At 45.2% G+C, this 21441-nt stretch overlaps 1 protein-coding gene across 5 annotated transcripts; it reads left to right on the forward strand.

Moving 5' to 3' along the window:
• The first annotated feature begins 884 nt into the window (after positions 1-884).
• Positions 885-12185, forward strand: LOC119442380 (serine hydrolase-like protein). 5 transcript variants are annotated; one of them, XM_049662106.1, is made up of 4 exons: positions 885-1843; positions 2455-2549; positions 7331-7772; positions 10593-12185. In XM_049662106.1, the coding sequence occupies exons 2-4, from the start codon at positions 2524-2526 to the stop codon at positions 11118-11120; spliced, it is 996 nt and encodes a 331-aa protein (XP_049518063.1). In that variant the 5' UTR covers positions 885-1843; positions 2455-2523; the 3' UTR covers positions 11121-12185. The 5 variants fall into 5 exon arrangements, with proteins under 5 accessions (XP_049518063.1, XP_049518064.1, XP_037563166.1 ...); XM_049662107.1 differs by having other exon boundaries at positions 885-1765; XM_037707238.2 differs by having other exon boundaries at positions 885-1339.
• Positions 12186-21441: the final 9256 nt, after the last annotated feature.

A 21441-nucleotide genomic window follows, 5' to 3' on the forward strand; every position in this document is an offset into this window, starting at 1 on the left:
TGATGGTACCATTTTCTTATAGGCGCTCTTGGAATATCATTGCTCAAAAACTTGCATGGCAACATTTATGGTGGTAATGACTTGCTTGCGTCTCTCCTGCTTTTGCAACGGTTTTTTTTTTTTTTTTTTTTCTCAATGGGCAGTAATCAGGAAAGTAAAGCTGACAGTTTTATTCCGTTCCTGTTAGATGAACAGAACTGGCGTGCACAGCGCGATAATGACACTTGGCCTGCGGGCCTGCAACATTCTAACAAACATTCAAGATATGTTATTTGGTGTATAGGCCACCCTCGTGGCTTTTCCTGGACTTTCGCTAGCTAAAAAAGCCACTTGACATGACACATTTTCGGTTGATTTGCTTAGTCGTTGGAAAGCTTGCGATGAGAATGCACCTAATCTGATTATGGCCAATTTTGTGCTTGCTAATTGCTGAGGACATTCGTCTCGATTCTCTGTGGAACACGAGCGCGAAGGATTTGATGCATTTCACAACCTTGGGAGACCGCGAAAAATTTCCTGGTGAACGAATGTTCCAAAGGTGATACCGTATTGAGGGACTATGGTGATACTAAGCTAGTCTTTGTACCACTTCCCAGAATCACAAAAACTAAATACAAGAGAACCATTATCAAGCAGGAGCGCAAATTGTTTGAAAATGCTACAATTCCTTCAAGCAGACGACATGACGCGAGCGTCCTCTACTCCAAGGTTGGCGAGTCGCAGCATGTCACAGACGCAAAGAAACTGATTAATTAAGCACCCAGTATACAGATAAATTTTCTAGCAGCAACGTAACATTTCATCAATTATTGACGGAAATAGCTAGGCAGATAATGTAAAATATAAAAATGCATACAGCGTATCAAAGTTGCTTTGTGTTAAGTAGTTTCGCACTCGTCGGTTGGTTTCGGTTGTCTCTTGTGTCCAGCTTATTTCCTTCTTCCATGCTTGTTACCCCGTGCTCTTGCTAATCTTGTTGGCTGGTGTTTGGTGTGTGGTGTTTGATGTGGTCCATGTATGCGTGCATAGATGATGGTGTGCCTGCGTAAAGAACAAACGCAGCCTACAGCCGCACGGTGCAAAAGTTTAACGATGTGTGATGCTCCTTTGTGTTCACCAAGTTAGCGGTCTCATAGGCCGGCTGATGTAATCAAGAGCAACTCTATCTGAATGGCGTTATTTTTTATATCCTTTTTTGTACCGTTGGCTTCAAGGACACCTTTCGCGGCCGGTAGACGCAGGCATTTCCTCACGCACGTTGCAACGTTATGAGGAAACGTGAAAATGCGTTACTCCGAGCAGTCACCGTAGATCAGTTAATTTCGGCCGCTCGAACTTGGTAAGCAACTTTATCATTTGGTGACCTCTTAATTATGCACCTATGCACAAGAGCACATTCAATAGCTTTCTATGGAAGCTGGGGTGGCGTGCGTACTACAAGCGAAACTATTTTCGTGTGGCACAAAGCGGTGTGCCATGAACTTAACGTGCTCTGCGGTGCACACATAGCAAATCTCTAGATCCATTCTTGTTAACGAGAGCTCTAACCGACATCTGACAGATCGGAACGGTTTTTACATTGTACCGGCCCTGACCGCGGGAATTCTTCGTAGCATATATCTTTGGGGAACATTTCCTGAAGTTCTATATAGCTATAGGGAGATCATTTTCCATTGGGTCCTGCGCGAGTAGTGGTGCTCTATGCTTTCACTGCGCAACTACAGTTTGACGACAAAAGTCATCGTGAGCTTGTGATCCTGTCCTTGTGTGTGGCTTCTAAACTTCGAATATATTCGACGTATTATCTATGCAAGAGGCTTTCAAAAGTAATCAGACAATTAAGGTGACAGTGCATCAAATTGCATTGCAATTCATTCTACCTTTGAGCTAACCGACAACGGCATATTTTAGGTGAACATTTCCGGGTGTTCTAATTCTAGATCATGGTTCTAACTAGATCAGGCGCTAGCCAACTAAAGCCATAACCAGCAAAACAGCAGCTGTAAATTGGGCAGCAAACGAGGGTGATTAGGCAGCTATTTTTATGTTCTCACATTTTGCGCCCCTATTTAATGCCAGCTGTTGCTGGGGTATGCAAAATGTTAAAAAAAACGGGGGGGTGGGACGCTTGCAAGGTGATGCCACATCTGTAACATTTGCTCTTGGGATGTCTGTATCAAGCTGTGTGCACTTCAGGCCTCAGATCTAATGTAAATACTCGTTCATTGTAACTTCAGACAGCGTTTGTGAGGTTTGTAGTATGCGGATATTTTGAAGTTTGTAGTTTTATGTGCACACCATGAGGTTTTGATTGCAAATATTAGCACGTATTTATAGAAACAAAAATTTATTATCTTCAGTTCTGTGCGTGCTGGCACTTGAGCATATAATTTGAAACATCTTGCCTAGTTAACTCCTAATTTGTTTTACTGCTGGCACTTTTTTCTTCTACAGTGACCTGTGTCAGCTGGCTTGCCTCATTTTTACAAAAATCAAGGTCAGGACACCCTTCCGCTTTTCAGCATGTTTCAAATAATAGCTGCTTTGAGGTGAGTACATACTTTTCAGTTTCTTTGGTGCTGCATTAAACTGGTGTTCAGTTTTTCTCATTTTAAGCGATCAATATGTGCTGTAAAGCAACACTAAAGTTACATGGAACTGATGATTTCTTTTTCCTTTTATCACCACGGTTTGCCCTTGTGCAATTTGTTCAGTTTTAAACATTGAAGTTGCTCTCACCGCAGTCATAATTTAATGTTTGCCATTTACTTATTTTGTGTGAACGTTTTGCTCCTCCTTCACATAGCAACATCTCAAAGCTTTCACAGCATTCAATGAAAAGAATGGGTGCATGGTGATGCATAACCTTATTCAATTGTGTAAAATGCCATTGAGGGTGATGTAATCATCCATATTTATGTTATAGATTTACTGCAACTCAGAGTGTTTATTTCTTATGAGCATGTTTTTAAAAGAGAGCAGCAGTTGCCATAATGGTGTCATGGCTAACCTAGTTATCACTCATATAGCAGGTAATAAGCCACTGCAATTGCAGTCAGCAGTGGCGCACCCCCAAGCGTCCAGCCCCACCAGTCCAACGTGTACCTTCAGTGCTCTGTTCACATTGTCATTACAATTCAGGAGGTGGCTTGAGGTCGAATTTTCCTGGTTATCAAAAACACTCTATCACTGTCTTGTATTTATTTATTCACTCTTAAATTACTTTGAGTAAAACACTGAAGAAATAAACATTGTTATTATATTATTATAATCATTAGGCATTTTATTTGCTGTTGGATTCCTCTGGCTAAAGCAAGGAAATTGCATATTATGCAAAGTGCTTGCTTCCCCCCCCCCCCACCACAAAAGTTCAACCCCCCCCCCTCCCCTGGCAGAGATCCTGGGTGCGCTACTGGCAGTCAGTGAATAATTGCTTCATTAATTTTTCATAGCTGTCAGCTGATGTGTCATTTCATGGTCTGTGCATCAGATGTACCTGATAAACTTGAAACTCAATTACTGTGGATTGCAAAGAACTTAACTATAAGGCTGCAAAGGAAACTCAGTGATGCATTTGTTTATAAAAAACTTCTGAGCCTGAATGTCTATATATAATAGTAGACTGCTTGTATGGCTTGTTTGATTTGACCACGAAGTGTAATGTACGAAAGCTGCTGAAATGCACCTGAAAGAAATGTAATATGTTGGTTTGGAGTAGTGTAGTTTAGAGCTGTTATTTATAAAACACATTTATGCTTATGCACAAACATTTTTATCAATTTCGTTTCATCTATACATAAGATAATTTTGTTGCTTAGCTCTATTGCACAAATCTAGTGTTCAAATAACAAGGGGCAATTCTATTTTCTTTTTATGGCTTACTAATAACCATTTTTATAATATTTAGTCCATTAACTAGAAGCGTGTTTATATTTTTATTATACACTTTCAAGGCACATGGAATGCATTGGTTCCAAATTGCAACGTTGTGTGTGGCCTGCTTGGGCTAAAGGTGCATGTTCTGAAGGCATGAACAATACTATGTGCCAGAATCCTCATCTGCACACAGGCAGGCCAGCTAACAATCCAACACCCATAAGTATGGCACAAGGTCCAGCATTTATTAGTTTTCCATCAGATCCTGGTCAGGCCACAGGAGACAAGTGGTCACTGTTTCTGAGTTACGGTCGAGTTCTGGTCTGAGTTCTGGTCTGAGTTACTGCTGGTGAGAACCAAGACCCACTAAAGCTGCAGACCTGCACAAATTGCACTGCCTCAGCACGCCTGCCTTAGTTCACCTTTGCTGCCACAAGGACCACATGCTATGGGCAGCTGGTGCTAGCTGTATAACCTGTTGTCATTGTGGGCTGCTCTTGCATTCTCTGTGCGCACATGTGTTGCTATTGGCACAAATAATTATTGTTCGCTGAGAACAATTATCAAGGTGACGTGATGTAAGGAATTGGAGCACAGAGTAGCTGGAAAGTAAGCCAAAGGGACCATCATAACAACGAAACATCGAGGACATAGGCATTGAAATCACTGTGACAAGGTAGCCACGGAGACGACATGTTGCAGGTTTTTTGTACTCGCCAAAATGTTTATAGGCGCATACCTTTCTTAATTATGTCTTCTTGTTGATCAGGATCAGGCACATCTTGAAGAAGCTTTGTGTGCTTTTTTGATATGTCCAATTGTGGGATACCTCCCATAAATGTAACACTGAAGCATGCCTATTCTATTTTGAACCCATCTTTTTCTTCTCTCTCTAGTTAGAACAGTGAAAAATTGTAAGCCTGGTCACATGCACGTCATAATGATTGCATTAGTTAAAATTATGGGAATATAAGAGCCAAGATATGACACAGAAAAATTGCAAGTCTCAAGTTTCTGCTGCAGTTCACTGAAGGAGCAAAGAGAAGAAGATGAACAGATTGTCTGAGCACCACATGCAGTCAATTTTGGAATGAAAGTTGGTGCACAAACCTCCCATAGAAGCTAATCTTGTCTGTGTAGGTTTGGTGGTTCCAGTAGGCCATGATGAGAACAAGCTCAAAAATAGCAATGAAACTGAAAGTTTGCCAACCTGAATAATTCGCCACATTGTCAGCAGATGATCTCTAGCCCATATTGCGTTTTCCATACATTGCCTTGTGCTTTCTTTTGGGCCACACATGACAGTATTTTGCACTCTTGTGATTATTGACTATCCATTCTGGGACTGCAGAAAAATAGCATGCATTATTGAAAGAGCCTACCACTGCTGTAATGGCTAGTTCACAGTGGGACATCTGGCATCTAGGGTGGCACGGAATCTGTTGCCGTTCACATTGCTAATCCTTCAAACAGCTGTAGGGGCTACCAGTTCTCGAAATGCTGTGAATACAAGGAGAATGCGCAATATTTTACTGCTAGCATGCTCCAGCGAGTATGCACTAATATACATGCCCGTGTGGAGTTTTCTCTCCCACTTTTTTGCTGCTTGCTCCATTTACGTTGAGTTTGCATGCTTCTATCTTTGGTGTCAGTTTGTCCTTCACAACATTATACTTGTGCTTGGCGTGGTGCTTGTGAAACATAACTGGGTGAGGGATTACTCAGCTGATGGCTCGCATTCTGATTGGTCCGTGACTAGGGATTCCAGTGGTAGTGCCGGCAGAGATCAATCTGGAACCGATCAGTGTTTCAGCCTTTTCAAGGCAATTCGCCTCTGCTGAATTAGATTCCTCACTGCTTTTTACACCGAATGTCTCAGTGGGAACAAGGCTCAAGAGAAGACAGTGCTGAAGACTGCAAGAGCATTTGACCTCATTAACCACACCACGAAACATGCTGTGAGGTGAAAGTTTCAGGATCCCCCATAACACTGTAGTCTGAAGGCAGAGCAGGGTCAACCCTAAGAAAAATTTCAATAGAGAAATTTTATTGGTTCTATCTTATTGGCTTATGAAATAATAGACGTGATAGACTGGTAAAATTGATAGCCTCTACTGGTATATTGGATTATGAAGTAGACCTGCTATGCTGATAATGTGTATTTGTCTATGAGCTTACAATTTTATTGGTGTAGATAGGAGCACTGTACTAACACGGTTTGTTCTGGAAAGGTGCACTAATTGTTCGTTTTAAAGCAAAACATCTTAGGCTAACCCTCCCAGACTGATTATGGTTACTGGTGCTTGTCTTGCCACATAGCTCGCACACAGGATGGCACTGATATAATGAATTGTGGTCTATACATAGCCACATCTGTACTACCCCTACAAATTTGCTGGCGGCTACTTCTGTTCTCTACGAAGTTTCACACTGAAACAACAAACAGTACCTAATTATGACACTTTTGTCTTATAATATTAGATGATAATTTTCCCTTTCATAATGCTCCCTTCACCATTGTGGGATTTCACAGAACTGATTTGCCACATTCAGTGTCCCTGTGCTTCGAGTTGTCGATTAACTTGCCCTCACGCTGCGATCTGCTAACCTCTTGGTTAGCTCAGATGGTAGAACAAACACCCTGAAGAAGCGTTAGTCCCGGGTTCAAATCCCGGGCCAGGAGGAATTATTCCTCAACTGCAAAACTTTCTTTCCCGAGAAACCCGTACGGTGTTCCTTTGTAGCTTTTTGCTGCATTCAGGTGGATGACAATTTTCCCTTTCACGACGCCTCCTCGATCTCGCAGGATTCTGCAGAAATGATTTGCTAATATCCTCAGTGCAAAAATGTACAGCTTAGAAAGCATAATTTCTTCATTAATGCAAAGCCTTCTGTACCTTCGTTCTTGATGTTTCGACTGTCTGCTTAGTCAACTTCTTGCCATGTAATACAGTCGAGCGCCTGAACAACAAAATGGCATGTATATAATGAAGGAATAATTCTCTCTCGGTTATTTTGTGAGCAATGCGGTGCCCGACCTTTACAACGAAGTGACCTGTGTAACGAATGATTGCAGAAGCCCCAAGCACTTCGTTATAAAGCTGTTGAACTGTACTATCAATACAAGTTGATATCATAACTACTTCCATTGCATCTATTGGGATCTGTAAAGCATTTTATTTGTCCCATGCAAGTTTATATCGCTACTTGCTTCTATTGCTTCAATTTGGTCGAACCCATAAAGCAGTTTTTTTTGCTTATAAAACATTGTATTGCCCTGTAGAAGAACCAGAAGACTGGCAGAAATCTGTGTGGGACCTACAAGCTTTGCTATTGGACCGATAATTCTTGTATTGTACTAATAAAGCTTTCTATTGAAAGTTTCTTTAGGGAGTTGTAATTAAGTTAGTTAATTATAATTAATATAAAAATAATACATATGCACCTTTTGCAGGACCACAAAGCAGATACGGTTCAAGTGCCGAGGTATTAGTCAGCGCTGCATCGCCACCAATGAGGTCCCAATTGTGGAGCGCGAGGTCCGAGAACTGCAGATCCCCATTCCATATGGGCATCTGGCAGCTAAGCAGTGGCTGCCCACATCTGCCGAGGACCCACGCAGACGTGTTCTCCTGCTGCACGGTTTCCAGGACAATGCTGGGAGCTTTGACCACCTTGTGCCAAGGCTTGACCCTCGATGGCATGCTGTGGCCCTTGACTTCACGGGCCACGGCCTATCGTCACACTTGCCCAAAGGGGCACCGTATGTTTCGACACAGTTTTTGCTCGACATATCACGTGCAGCTAACCATCTTGGCTGGAGTCAGTTCTCTGTGATTGGACACAGCATGGGAGGCCATGCGGCCATGAATTATGCCTGCATCTTACCTGAGAGGGTGTGTATTACAATTTATGCCTCTTATTTTGGACCACTAATGCCATTTAAAGGCAACATAGAGTAAACTTGTGGGTTCATGCATGTACGGTTCTTGTAGCCTTAAAAAATATAACCATGTTCTACACTAGGGAGCAGAACAAGTAAAAGAACCTAATAGAATCTCGCGTCAATGCGCTCATCTACTGCATGAAAACATCACCGCTTCCTTCTATCAATGACAGTGAGTGACATACGTAAAATATGACCCTGGTAGTATCAAACATACGGGCCTTTAGTTGTGGTCTAACTTGACATCGTATTTCTGTTTATGCTTTTCCCAAATAAAGTGTCCTATTTAAACAGTGTCTCTTTGTGACTTGTTATGAAGTCACGGAGTCTATGACAGTTGAGTATGAGAACCACAGGTGAATGTGGTTACATGAGGCACCGAAATCATATTCTCAAAAGGCAGTTTCATTACTTTAAAAGCCATTTCGCCACATTGAATTAAGTGTTTGTAATGCTGGCAGATGGAATGAGAGAGCTTGGACGCTATACAGTTGTGTGTGTCTCATGTTTTAGTGCCTTCAGAAGAGATGCTGAGCTAGAAAACTTTGAACTTGATGTTCTGATGCTTTGTTTCTGCCCTGAAACAATGAAGAATGACAAAAAATTATTGTAAATCACACCTCTATGGCTTTCTATAGTTGTACAGTGAACCTTCTACCCCTCTCTGCATGGTCATTCTTCAGTAATATAGAACAATTGCAACTTATTGTAAATATGTATAAATAATCCAACATACCAGTTGGTAGCAAAAATCCTACAGTGCCACCATCACTTATGGCTTATTACTCCTCCACCATGTGTTGCTATGTCAGTGGGGACATCGAGTAGGTTTAAGAATGTATCACACCAAAAGGAAGCAATGAAGCAGTTGCAAAATTGCATACCTGACAACTTTCCTGAATTTTTGTAGAAGTTTATAAATTGGGCTTGTTCTGCGATTTTATGATTGTTGCATCACATTTTACAAAATCCTGCTCGCAAGAAGTTTCAAAGGTGTTCGAAGAAGGGGTGGTGCAAGACTCCATGTACCAAATGGGTACTTGCTTCGAGCAAGTTTATTCAGTACAGTTCATGAAACGAGGGAAACTGGCGACAACAATGTCGCTGAAACTGTCAGTGTTATCTAAAAACAGTGTGTTGTTTATCAGTCTCTGGTATTCCAAGTTTGCCGCTGCTTCTGTGCTACATCTAAAGTTACATCATCCTTAATAAAGTGCGGCGTATGCTACAAGGGTGCGTGCTAAAGACAAAGCTTTAATAAAAGCGGGCCATCCCCCCTCAATCAATCAATCAATCAAATTTTTTATTAATTCACAAAAAGGTTTTGCAGATAGAGGTATACAGAAGGAGGTCCCATAGTAAAAACTGAATTGGGACCTCCTGTTCATGGTTAACATAAAAGTTACAATGGCAAGAACGGTAGCTGAATGAGTACAATTGCAAAATGATAAATAATAATACAGACATAAGTAAATAACGATATTAATAGTCAACAGTGTATCGGCAGTAAGTAATATAATAAAACTAGGTAAAACTAACATGAGTGGAGGGAAAAGAAATGGGCAAAAAAAAGAAAAATTAAAGAACAACTTAAGCAACATGTTGACGTACATAAGAACGGCAGGTCTAAAACGAAAGCGGGTTATGCAGTACACTATGTCACATACATATCACATAACAAAAAATTTTTCAATTCATGGCAAAACCTATGGGCTTTCTGTACTTTTATGACAAATGGTAATGTATTCCATGATGATATGGCTGCAAAGTGAACGGTCTGTTTGCCATAATTAGTACGTACTTTGGGTAGAATGAAGTTATTATGAAGCGCGAAACGTGTTGGATTGGTGTTCGTTAGAGATGAATATGTCCCCCCTCTATGAATATTAAAGATCACAGGTTGGCAGGTATGTCTTAATCCTAGTACCATAAGCTACTTTACATTTGCTTATTAGATAGGCTGCCATAGCATAATGAGGACATGCCACTTTATAATATAATTCACTCTGTAAAATGCCTCCGCTGCACATCAGTACATTCTCAATGCTAGCCTTAGGTACTTGTCTCATTGTCATGATTGGTTTCCTTTCCACTGCTTCTTTTGGGCATACTGAATTCATCACAACCATGGCATGCTCATGAGTCATGTCAGCATCACAATGTGTGAGGTGAGTCAGAGCATAAAGTCAGGGGAGGCTTGGGGGGGCGCGCCCCTCTCCTACAAAATTTGGTGGGGGGCCCGGCCCCTATTACTGCTTGATCAGCAATACATGCACACATATGTACTCTCCATCTCCCTCACACACATCCACATACAAACAGCCCATGTAATTCATGGGAGCCTCCTCAAGCAGAGGGAGACTTTTACCCATTCTGTGCCTTGGACAAGCTTGGTTTCTCCACACATTTATGGTAAAAATGGTCAAGGACAAGCTCAGCTCATCAGTAGTGTTTTACCTTTTCTAGTAATACCATGGATGAAACTAGCTTTGTCTAAATGCTCAGCTGTGCTTTTGGTAGATTGTAGCACACCATTCATGGGACAGCACATGCAGAAATGAATTTATGCTTTCTGAGGATGCTTGCATCTTTCAATTTCTGTTTGTTTTGCTCCTTAAATTTGGCCATTTGTGGTCAGAATTTGGCGTAATAGCATGGCACAGAAAGGTTAAGTTAAGCACTGGTGTTAGAAAATATAGTAATGGAGCTGTTTGTAACTGTAACCTTGAAAATTGATCTCTACATCTACCCTTTATTTTTGTTTTTTCAGGTGGAAAATTTGGTGTTGATTGACGTCTTGGCCCCATGGTATGAGCAACCAAGCAAAGTTTCACGCACCTTTAGAGGAGTGTTAGAGGGCAACATGCAACTTGAACAGAAGGATCTCAGCAGGCCACCTGTCTACACGGAAGAGGAAGTGATAAAGCTTTACAGGCATAGCTTAGTTCCGGGCTACCTTCCTGACAACATTAGAATACTGATGAAACGTGGTTGCAAGCCTGTTGGGGACGGTCGTTACATCTTCACCAAAGACGTCCGGCTTAGGTACACCCAGTGGATTCGAAGCGACAGTGCTGCTTTGAAAGAGTACTACAGTGGCTACACCAACAACCTCTTGGTAGTGATGGCAGTTCCTGGCCTCGGGGGCTTGTCTGTAAATCATAAGATAGTGTCTGATGCATGCGCACAAAGCTGCTGCAGCTTTCAGATCGTTGAAGTAGAGGGCAACCACCATGTGCACATGACTCGTCCAGATGCCGTGGCTAGTCACATACGTCCCTTTTTAGATCCAAACTGATGTGATAAATACCGTATTTACTCGCATAATGAACGCGCCCCCCACTTTTACAATCAAGAAGTGTTTCCTTTTTCTTTTCCTCGCCTAATGAACGCACCCTGATATGGCGTCCGGTGGGTCATGATTGTATCGAATGCCGTATCAGACGCCGAATCGGACACCAAATCATACCGTGTGTCTCCTACTTTTATTGTGATGGCAATTATATGGAGACTCCAGGCATATTTTGGCCATCGGCGCTGACGATCGTGCCTCTATCTCCCGCTTTTGAGGGAGGAAAGCGGGGATGAAGCGCGCCGTATTCCGTTGCGCGGATGGCGCCGTGGGAAAGGCAGGGAGGGGGTGCGGCGCAGCAAGTCGGCATTGTGCGGCCGCGCGCGTCTTTTCTTGAAAGCGATGTGCTTCTGGGGCTGGATCTACCGGTGCGACAGCGGCTTATACCTTTGTGCGTGCTCCATTCTCGCCACTCAGTTTGCGTTGAAGCGATACACAGCACAAAGGTTACTTCACTCGCTGTTGCTGGCACGCTTCCTCACGCCAACGTTCTAACAGTGAGTGTCCGCGGTCATCGAGTGTGATGTGTTCATGTTTGCCTGTGCGCGCTGACACCATGCTTGTTAATTTACATAGTTAACGAATGTTTGCAAGTTTATACAGCCGATAAAACTATTATCCTTACTTTGAGTAGTTGTCTACGTTTTTGCTATCGCAATCGATGGTTCGCCTTTCGGGCGAAACTGCGTCTTTTTTAGAGGTGCCCGCGGAAAAAAAGATCGCTCAAAATTTTACCCCACATAATGAACGCATCCCCAACTTTGCGCATATTATACGGGAAGAAAAGTGCGTTCATTATGCGAGTAAATACGGTAATACAATAACCTAAATTTTCTTTTGTCGTTTCTTATCCTAGCTGGCAGCCAAGGTGATAATTTGTGTACAGTGGTGATGCATTTCATCACCAATGATGCATGTTGTGGATGATGTCATCTATGGCTTCAAGGTGGGTGTGCTGTGTACGCTGCTGTTGTTTGGCAAACCTGGAAGTAGTGCCGGATTAGGGTGGGGGCTATGGGGCTGGAGCTCCGGGCCCAACTTTCAGGGACCCCGCTCGATCGTTTTAAAAAAAAAATGTTGCTGAGCGTGCTTGGCTGCCCATGTTATAATCGAAAACCGACTGTCTGGGCAACTTCTTGACAGCCGTCGCGTTCATTTTTTTCTCACTTGCTTGTTTTTAGTCAGTGAACAGCGTGAAGGAAGTCGTTATTAATTTTGTTCCCATTTTGTTCCATTGGGACGCCTACAAAGTAATACTTACACTCACGGCACTATAATGCACCGCCTCTACCCGACGCTCCACAGCTACCTCTGCCCACTCTGCAACGTCCCCGACACCCTGGCACACTTGCTCTTGGAATGCCCATGGCATGAAGACAGCGAAATGCAGCCGGAAATAGACGCTAACCGAGCACCACAAGCAAACGAAGACCACCTATTCGAAACGTGGGAGGCCAAGCTCGCCCTCGGGGACCTGGAAGACCAACGACAACTCGTCGCCAGGGCCAAGAGGGCAGCCGAAGCCAGAGGGTTCCTGGACTAAGGAACCTTCCCACCTCAGGGTGATACCGGGCCTCGCTCAGGACACTGTTTCAAGAATAAACGTTTCTCTCTCTCTCTCTCTCCCATTTTGTCACGAGTGATGAAGTTTGCACCCGACGTCATTATTTTTCCTTGTCGTATTCAATGTGAACATTGATTCATATGGTTATTTCAATGTTCAAATGTTGCCGTTGTACATACGTTTTGTTGAATGTTATGCGTTAATAACGTCATTGAATGCCTAATAAAATGTTTCTTGTTTTGAAGAATATGCTGTTCTGTTTTTAACAGCAGAGGCTGTTTAAGCCGAGCGTTAGTCCATAACATACGTGCGAACAGCAAATGTGGGCAGCAGGTGGGCGTCTTAACCTGCTGGCGGTCGTGCAGAAAGGGTCCAAGCCAAATGGCACATACCCCTGTGAACTAGCAAAGTCTAGCTAAGCATGGCTGGGACTACTTAAGCTTAGTGAGTCATCGATAGCCAATCAATAGCTAATTGATCAATAATGAATACATTCCGAAAAATGCTGGGGATGACTTAGTAGTGCATAGCCTAGCCCAAATACGTGGCCAATGCCTTGCAATAGCCAATCAATAGCTAATCGATAATCGATTAATAATCAAATTCCGGAACATGCTGGTGATGACTTGGTTGTGTGTAGCGTAGCCCAAAAGCCAGGACTAGCTAGGTGCCCATCAGCTTCTCCAGTGCAAGCTAAGCGAACTTTTTTTTTTTTTTTATGGTACGTGTTGTGTGCCGATGCGGCACTTCGACTCGCTGTGAACTTATGGTTCACACCGACGCGTACGTCAGATAATAACCGTTAATACTGGAAATCATACTAATAAATTAGTTTCCCGAACCCATAAAGATTATGTATATTTAATCACTAATCAGCGAACGCAACATGTGGGCTTCGAAACATTCATCGTCTTAACCCAGTCGTCATCACTATCGTCGTCGTCATTAGGGTCCCAAGGATGCAGTTAGCCCCGGGCCCTGAAATTTCTTAATCTGGCACTGCCTGGAAGTACATATGAAATTTATGTCGGGAGGAAAGTTGTAATTAAAGTGTCACAGGAAAAAAAAATTCAGAACAGGCAATACAATTAACTAGGATGAGCATGACCTGCGAACTCTTTTGGCGGGATTTGCAGCACCTAGCGCTCAAGTGCGGAAAGAAAAAACGAAGCGTTAGCTAAAGAAGGACAAGTACGACCGGGGTGTTTATCTTTCGCTAACTGTTCATTTTTTTCTTTCCGCGCTTCAGTGCTTCGCACTGCAAATCATACCATGAACTTATACCAACTCTCCCAAATCGCAATTTTTATGCAAACTCTTACAGTTGTTGGCTGGCATTTAACGCACCTTAATTCCTTTTGTCGTCTTGCTACTTCCATTGACTCTGTGCCAACTTTTCGCACAGAGTCAATATAATTGCTATCGCAATAAAACTAGACACAATTTTTCGTTCTTCCGCTTTGTATATTGAAAACGCAGTCTGTGTCATTTTTATCTGTTTGTGAAGCTTGCTTTAAAAGGGCCATTAACCACTCTTTATCGAAGTGGAGAAATGCATTTGAAAGCTTTTAGGCTATTTCAGAAATACTTTGCCGCAAAAGGTACTTCAATGCGTTCAGCAGAAGCGGACTTCGGCGGCCGCGCTATCTGCGCGCTTTGTGGAAGACAGCAGCTACATGCGATTATAGTGCGTATGCGCAGCGTTTGCTATGCGCACGACATGCAGGGCTTGAGTGCGTGCTCGCGCTCGTATGTTTCAGTCAGACCGTGCTACAAGTATTACAGGTGTTCTGTGGTGCGGACCGGCTTTGTCCTGCCCCAGCGGGATCTGCGGATATAGTAGCCACATCCAACAAGCGCGTTTTGAAGCCCACTCAGCACGAAGTGAAGTCTACTAAGGCAGGAGCACCCAAAACTAGTCTAAATTAGCGAGACCCGACGGCTACGACACCGATAAGCAAGGTGGCCAAAGTTTAATTTCTACGCAGGCGGCCGAGCGTGAGCACTCGATAGCCGGCTTCTTCAGGAAGTACGTAATTATCGAAATTCAAAAATAAATTTTCGCTGACTTCAGCCTCTTTACTAAACTTCAATAAATGTAACAGTAGGAAGAAGCAGTGATCCAAACACCCTTCTTGATTGATGTCAGCTATTGGCCAATAGCTATATTACGAAATAAAGCGTCCAGAATAGAGTGAGGAGCAGGCTTCTGTTGAAAAGAGCGTGTGAGAGAAAGGTGACTTTGCGCTCCGTTTGCGAGCTCCACGCGCAGCGCACGACTGCGAAACTTGGTTGAGATGTTCACAGCAGCGTATGCTATCCGCGGACTAGGTATGTTTTTTGTAGCGATAGCTACATTACGCCAGGTTTTCGCCTCTTCGCCGTCGCCGCACTTTGAGCCGTGGCCGCACTGTGACGTCACACCACAGCCCTCGATTCTCCAGCAACTCGGCTCGTCGCGGTCGCCGCGCGGCCACCGCTCCTGCCGTTGGTAAAGCCCCTTGATGTTGAAAAGTAGCGGTACTCTTTGATCTACGCCGCAACACCCTTGCCGGCGCTGTCAACTTCCTCTTTTTCTCCCCCTCTTTCACGGAGCCAGCGCATCCGCCGCGCTGAATGGCTGCGGCGCGTGATACTGCCCTGTCATGTGACCCTGACGTCACGAAAAGGGCGCGAAACGTGCTTTCGCGCGCTTCAAGTTTCTCCCGCCCGCCATGCGCATGCCAAGCGGTGGTCGCCCTGCCGCTCCGAATGTGCGTTTCCTAAGTTATTCCGTCTTTCCGTAAGAATCTGAGCTTCGTTCTATACAAGCGAATTGCCGCAAGTCTCGGCGGCGGCGGCGGTGGTGGTGGTGGTGTCGCGTTATAAAACCCGGCTGGTCCCAGAGTCGAGCGGTGCAGGGAAAGCTGCGCCGGATCACGTGACGCGCGTGACCAATCAGGGTCGTTGGTGTGTCACGGAGAGTGAACGGGAAGGAAAGGGGGTTGCCCGGTGGTGCGCGCTCCACCGGGCTTCCCTCGCCTCAGATCAGTCTCGGCGCCCGGATGGGAAGGAATGCCCCGCGTTGTGCGTTCCGCCGAGGAGCAGGCTGCGTTTGAGCAACGGCGCCGCGAACTCGCCCGGGAAAACTCTCGTCGTCGACGTGCCAATTCTAGCGTTTGGGCTTCCGAAGCTCCGGCGAAACGTCAGCAAAGACCCGCGGACCCCGAGTTGCGGGAGCGCGATGTTGAGGCCAGAGAGAGAGAAAAACTTTATTTAAAAAAAGACCGTGCTTGGTCACTGTGGGTGGAGCCCCTCTTCCAGGGCCCCACTGGCTATTGCGGCGCGCCGGGCCTGGTCGAGGGTCGCCAATTGGCTTCCCAAGTCCAGTTCGGAGAGTCGCGCCTCCCACGACCAATTACTAAGTGTATCGTTAAGTAGCGGCGAGACGGCGTCTGCCGGACGCTGCGTGCATTGGTAAGTGATGTGTTCTAGTGTCGGGGTGGAGTCGCACCATGGACATCTGTCGCTGTGTTTGTTAGGAAATATTTTGTGCAGTCTATGTAAGTGTGGGTAGGTGTTTGTCTGTATTCGGCGCCACTCCCTCGCCTGTCGCCTGTTGAGCTTGGGGTGAGGTGTTGAGGCCAAACGTCAGCGTAGAGCCGCCGACCTTGAGTTTAGGGCAAACGAAGCGGAACGCCTGCGACAGCGTCGTCTTGCCACAAGCTTCGCTTACCGCCATTTTATCGACAGGGGAAGGGCTGGTGAATTTTATAATTTTGGTTCTGGTGGTACGTATACATGCCTTCACATTGTCGCCCGTTATCTATTTTCGCAATTTCATAGCCTTCGCAATAGCTCTGGCTAGTTTAACGAAATGTGACACCATATTTGTTTTGCCGTTGCAAATGCCACTTATAGAACTCGTAAGTTTATGAGAACTACGTTCACAACGAGTGTTCTTTTTTTTTTTTTAATCTGGTTTACTTACTGTTGGCGTTCGGCGATGAACGCGCCCCGCAGCAACTTGGTTGTGCGAGAACTGTGCAAGCGCCATTTGCATAGGCGTCTTTCTATCGTTGGTTTAAGCCCAAACACCGACCACCATGCAATTACAGGACCACGAAAACGGGCGAAAGAGCCAAAGAAATCTATTCGCTTTAAAGAGCTGGGAATGTTGGGCACTCTGAAGTGTCATTACTTGGAACTTCGCATGGCAACATTTACTCGCTTGCGCGCACTTCCTGCTCTTGAGACATGGCTTTATTTTTTTCGTTATTATGGGCAGTAAGTTGCAAATTAAAGGTGTTATCTTTGTTGTATTTCTCTGTTTATGAACAGAATTGGTCCGCACACGTGCGACAATGACACTTAACAGCGGTGTTGTCTCTGGCCTGCGGGCCTGCAAAATTCCAACGAACTTATGTCCACAGTTCGTGGCTCGTGGCTTTTACTAAGCTTTCGCTATCTACCTTAGTAAAGCCACTTGATCGACTTGACCGACACATTTTCGGTTGCCTTGCTTATTTGGTATATAGGAACGCTCGCTATATGGCAGTGCACGTATGATCCGGCTATGGACGGGTTTATGCTTGTTAATTTTTGTTTTGTTTTAATGCATAAGCATTGTTAGGCGACTTGTAATGGACAAGAATGACCTTCGTCACTTAAACAGAGAACGTAGTGCTGCGGAAGAGCACTGCGAGCTTTTTGATCACAAGATTAGCCCCGACGGCGCAGTCGTCTTGGAGAGAGAAAACAACCACCGGCGGAGGCGGTTACCCTTTTGGAATCCTGGCGCGTCCAAAAGACGCCGGGTAACATCAGTCGTTCGTCAGGAACACTTCCCGCCGTCTACTCTGAAGATCTACGAAAAGTGTCTGCGCGCCTGTCAAAGCGCCGAAAACGCATAGGAAACACTGCCATATACGCCTCACGCCATCGTATCCCTGAAGAAGGAGCCAGGCAGGCTCTGAAACGTCGAGTTTTTAAAATAACGTTTGGTTGGAGTTTTCCTTATTATTTAAGGAACTCAAGCTACAGAAGCTCTCTACTGAAGCAAGGTGCAACCATGGCAGCGATTCCGCAGATGTTGAAGAAGAAGAAGATGATGATATAATGGGATCCCCTTTGAAACGGGGCGGTGACAAATAGTCACCTAGCTTGCTTGATTTAATCAGGTTTGCTATACATGTTTTTATCTAGCATTTTTGTATACATCTTATTCTTCTTTTTTTTCCCTCGAAATCTGCCTTGTATATCGCTACCCATGACTGTAACATACCTATGACTGTAACAGATCCGGTCGTATCAATCTCTTCCCTGCTTTTCTTTCACCAATACTCTAAACGTCTCTTGCTTATCTCGACTGCTGACCGGCTTATGCTTCCGTCCACTTTAAATCCAAGCGCTTCTGGGATGTATCCGTTACCCACGGTTCTCACTGGGTGAATCCCTTCGTATTCCATTAGGATGTGTTGAGTGGTCTCCGGATTTTAGAATTCCAAAAGGAGCCGCCGCCGCCGGTGCCTCATCTAGTTCCGAATATTTCCTCCGGTATGTTTTTGTCCTTAGGCAACCGGCTCGAGCCTTAAAAAGGCACTGCCCTTTGTATATCGCATCGTTTTGTGTTATCGGTTCTCACGTCTAATTTATTTCTTCTCATTCTTGCAAATCTCCATGGTCCTTTTTGTTTCGGTTCTTTGTATCCAATTACACTGTCTAGCTGTTTCTCTCACTTTCTTTCTGACGACTCCTGGTTGTTTATTTACACTTTCAATTACCCTGTACTTGGCAGCCAACCTTCTTGACCTCTTCCTCCATTCTGTGTCCACGCCTTTAGGGGTACAGATACATGCGCACTTTAGTCGCCCAATTATTTTCATCCATGACTTCAAAAGGATGGATGGATGGATAAAACCTTATTTGATCTATTTAAATGTGGTTGGGCCCCTAGATGTCCGGGAGCCCCCTGGCCGACATCTCTAGGCGGGCCCGGTCCACCAGCCAGAGCTGGTCATCCGATCAAGTGGCCCGAAGAGCGGCCTCCCACGAGGAAAAGGAAGGGTTGGGAATAGGTTCTACCGCCATGGGCTTGGGGCAGCTCCACAAACAGTGGAAAAGATCTGCCGGGGCGCTCGGCAGGTGGTGCATGGAGACCAGGGTAAAATAAATGTGCCAGATATGGGGAAATAAGTGCCTTGGTCCGGATCTGGCGCCAGATTGAACTTTGATGGGGGGGTAAGGGAATGGTGAGGGGCCGGTAAATCTCGTCTACCTTTCCTGTAATACGTGGTAATCAGGTGGTAGGTGTAGATCCCCTCTCCTGGTTTTCCCATGGGGTTGGGTGAGTGGTCGTCCGAAGTCCGGAGGGAAAGACCTCGGACTTGCGCATTAATGCGCTCGTTCCCGGGGACCCACTCATGCCCAGGCACCCACGTGATGGTCACCGGATGGGGAAGCGAAGGGATGTTTTGTAAAATGTCTGTGACTGTCTTAGGCGCTATGCCTTGAAGGAAGTAACGATATGCACTTTGGGAATCGGTGCAGATTTCTGTAATGGTAGAATCCGCGGCCGCTTGCGCCACTGCTATAGGGATAATGCGACCCCCTCAGCCACGTCGGTGCGCGCTGTTTTAACCGAGGCAGAGATGCTAATGTGTCCGTCCTCCGTCATGGCAGCAGCCGTGGCCGTCCGGGCGGACCGACCGGGGCGTCGGCGTAGAGGACGTCTTCGCGATTCTGATAACGCCGGGCGTAGTAATCAGCCCGCGCCTTGCGTCGGCCCGGGTAGCGGTGAGCATTCATGTTTCGTGGCAACGGTTTTAGGTGTATGTGAGCCGCGAGTCTTACAGGAATGGGGCATCACGGCTCTTCATTCGGGATCGTGCCGCTTGGCTCGCATCCCAGAGTTTGGAGTAGGTTTCGCCCAGTGGGTATTCGGGAGAGTCGCAGGAGTTGATTACTCCTCTGTGCCTCTATGATTTCCTGGACGGTATTATAGAGACCAGTCTGTAGGAGGTGGGTAGTGCTAGTGCACACCGGTAGCCTCAGTGCGGTCTTTACCGCCAGCCTGATTAGACTATTAGCCTGATCGAGTTCTTTTTCAGTGAGATGATGATACGGGAGGTGGTAGGGTGAGGCGACTCACGACCAAAGCTTCAATCATTTGCATGGTGTCCTTTTCAGACAGACCGTGATTGCGTGACGCAATCCGGCGAACCAGTCCTGCGATTTGCTTTATTTGCTTATCGAGGATGTTCAGTGTAAAACGCGCGTCTAGGTTAGATTGGATGTGCAGACCCAGGATCCTGATTTTATCAACCTTAGGCACTGGTTGACCGTGTACGAATAGATATATGCCTCGGTCGCACGTGTGGGGTTAATCGTGAGCAAATCGGACTTTTCTGGTGAACAGAAGAGTCCCATTATGCTAATATGCCGTTCGATGACGTTGATAGCTGTTTTTAGGAAATCTTGGGCCTCCCCATAGGAGCCTTGTGACACCCATGGGGTCATATCATCAGCATAGAACGCGTGGTGCAATTTAGGTACATCTGCGAGCTCTCTGGCAAGTGGGACCATGGCTACGGTAAATAATAGGGGTGATAGGACTGCTCCGTGGGGTGTGCCCAAAAGAAGTGGTGGATGTGAGTGGACCTAATCTAATCTCGGCGGTGTGATTTTCCAAAAATGCTTTGACATACTGCCAGATCCTACGGCCGCATCATGTGGTGGCAAGGGTCCTGATGATATGTTTGTGTCCTACGTTGTCAAAGGCCTTTTGTATGTCTAATGCTAAGATGGCTCTGGTGCGGGCCGTCCGTCGTTTGGGATGGAATAAGGTCTCTTTACATACAGGAGGACATCCTGCGCCGATAGGTTTGGGCGAAAGCCAAACATGAGTGTCGTGGAAGAAACGTTTAGCTTCTAAATGTGGTTGTAGTCGCCGGACTATCACGTGCTCAAAAAGTTTACCTACACAATTCGTTAGTGAGATAGGCCGTAAATTCTGAAGCAGTAAGGATTTGCCGTGTTTGGGAATAAGATTAATCTGGGCGTGTTTCCAATCGCCAGGCAGGGTGCCCTTTCGCCAGTGCTCGTTAGAGAGATCCGTGAGCTCCTGCAGAGATATGTCATCTAAATTTTGGAGGACTTTGTACGTTATCCGGTCGGGCCCTGGTGCAGTGTCAAAAGAGGCCCAACCCATGTCACCCTGCACTGCCTCATTTGTGGTTTTACCGTGGGCTCCCAAAGCCAACCGGCGTACCGATCTTTGGTTAACTTCCAACCCCGAGAAGGTGTCCGATTGTAAGCATAGAATGGCATTTGCGAATGTTAGCGCTGGCACCATTACTCTTTTCCAGATTTCACGCACCACCTCGTACTTATTGTGGCCCCACAGTGCTCTATGTTTCATTATTTCTACATTCCGCTTCCTCTTTATTTTCAGGATTATCTTGGTGGGTACTTGAGTGAGTCTTTCCTTCGTTTATGTATACGCCGAGGTATTTGTATTACTTCACTATGGCTATGACTTGCTGTTGAATTGACACCGCCCGTAATTATTTGTCTTTTCATTAAAAATCAAAATTCCCGATTTCTCTGTGCCAGACTTAAGGCCTAGCTTTGTCACTTGCCACAGATATTCGCAAGTACTTACGACATAGTGCTACTAGCGGACAATACGATAGATTTACAGACACGTGTCTGTAAATCTATCGT

The sequence above is a fragment of the Dermacentor silvarum genome, chromosome 2 (genome assembly GCF_013339745.2).
Source record: "Dermacentor silvarum isolate Dsil-2018 chromosome 2, BIME_Dsil_1.4, whole genome shotgun sequence".
In the NCBI taxonomy this organism is placed as follows: domain Eukaryota; kingdom Metazoa; phylum Arthropoda; class Arachnida; order Ixodida; family Ixodidae; genus Dermacentor; species Dermacentor silvarum.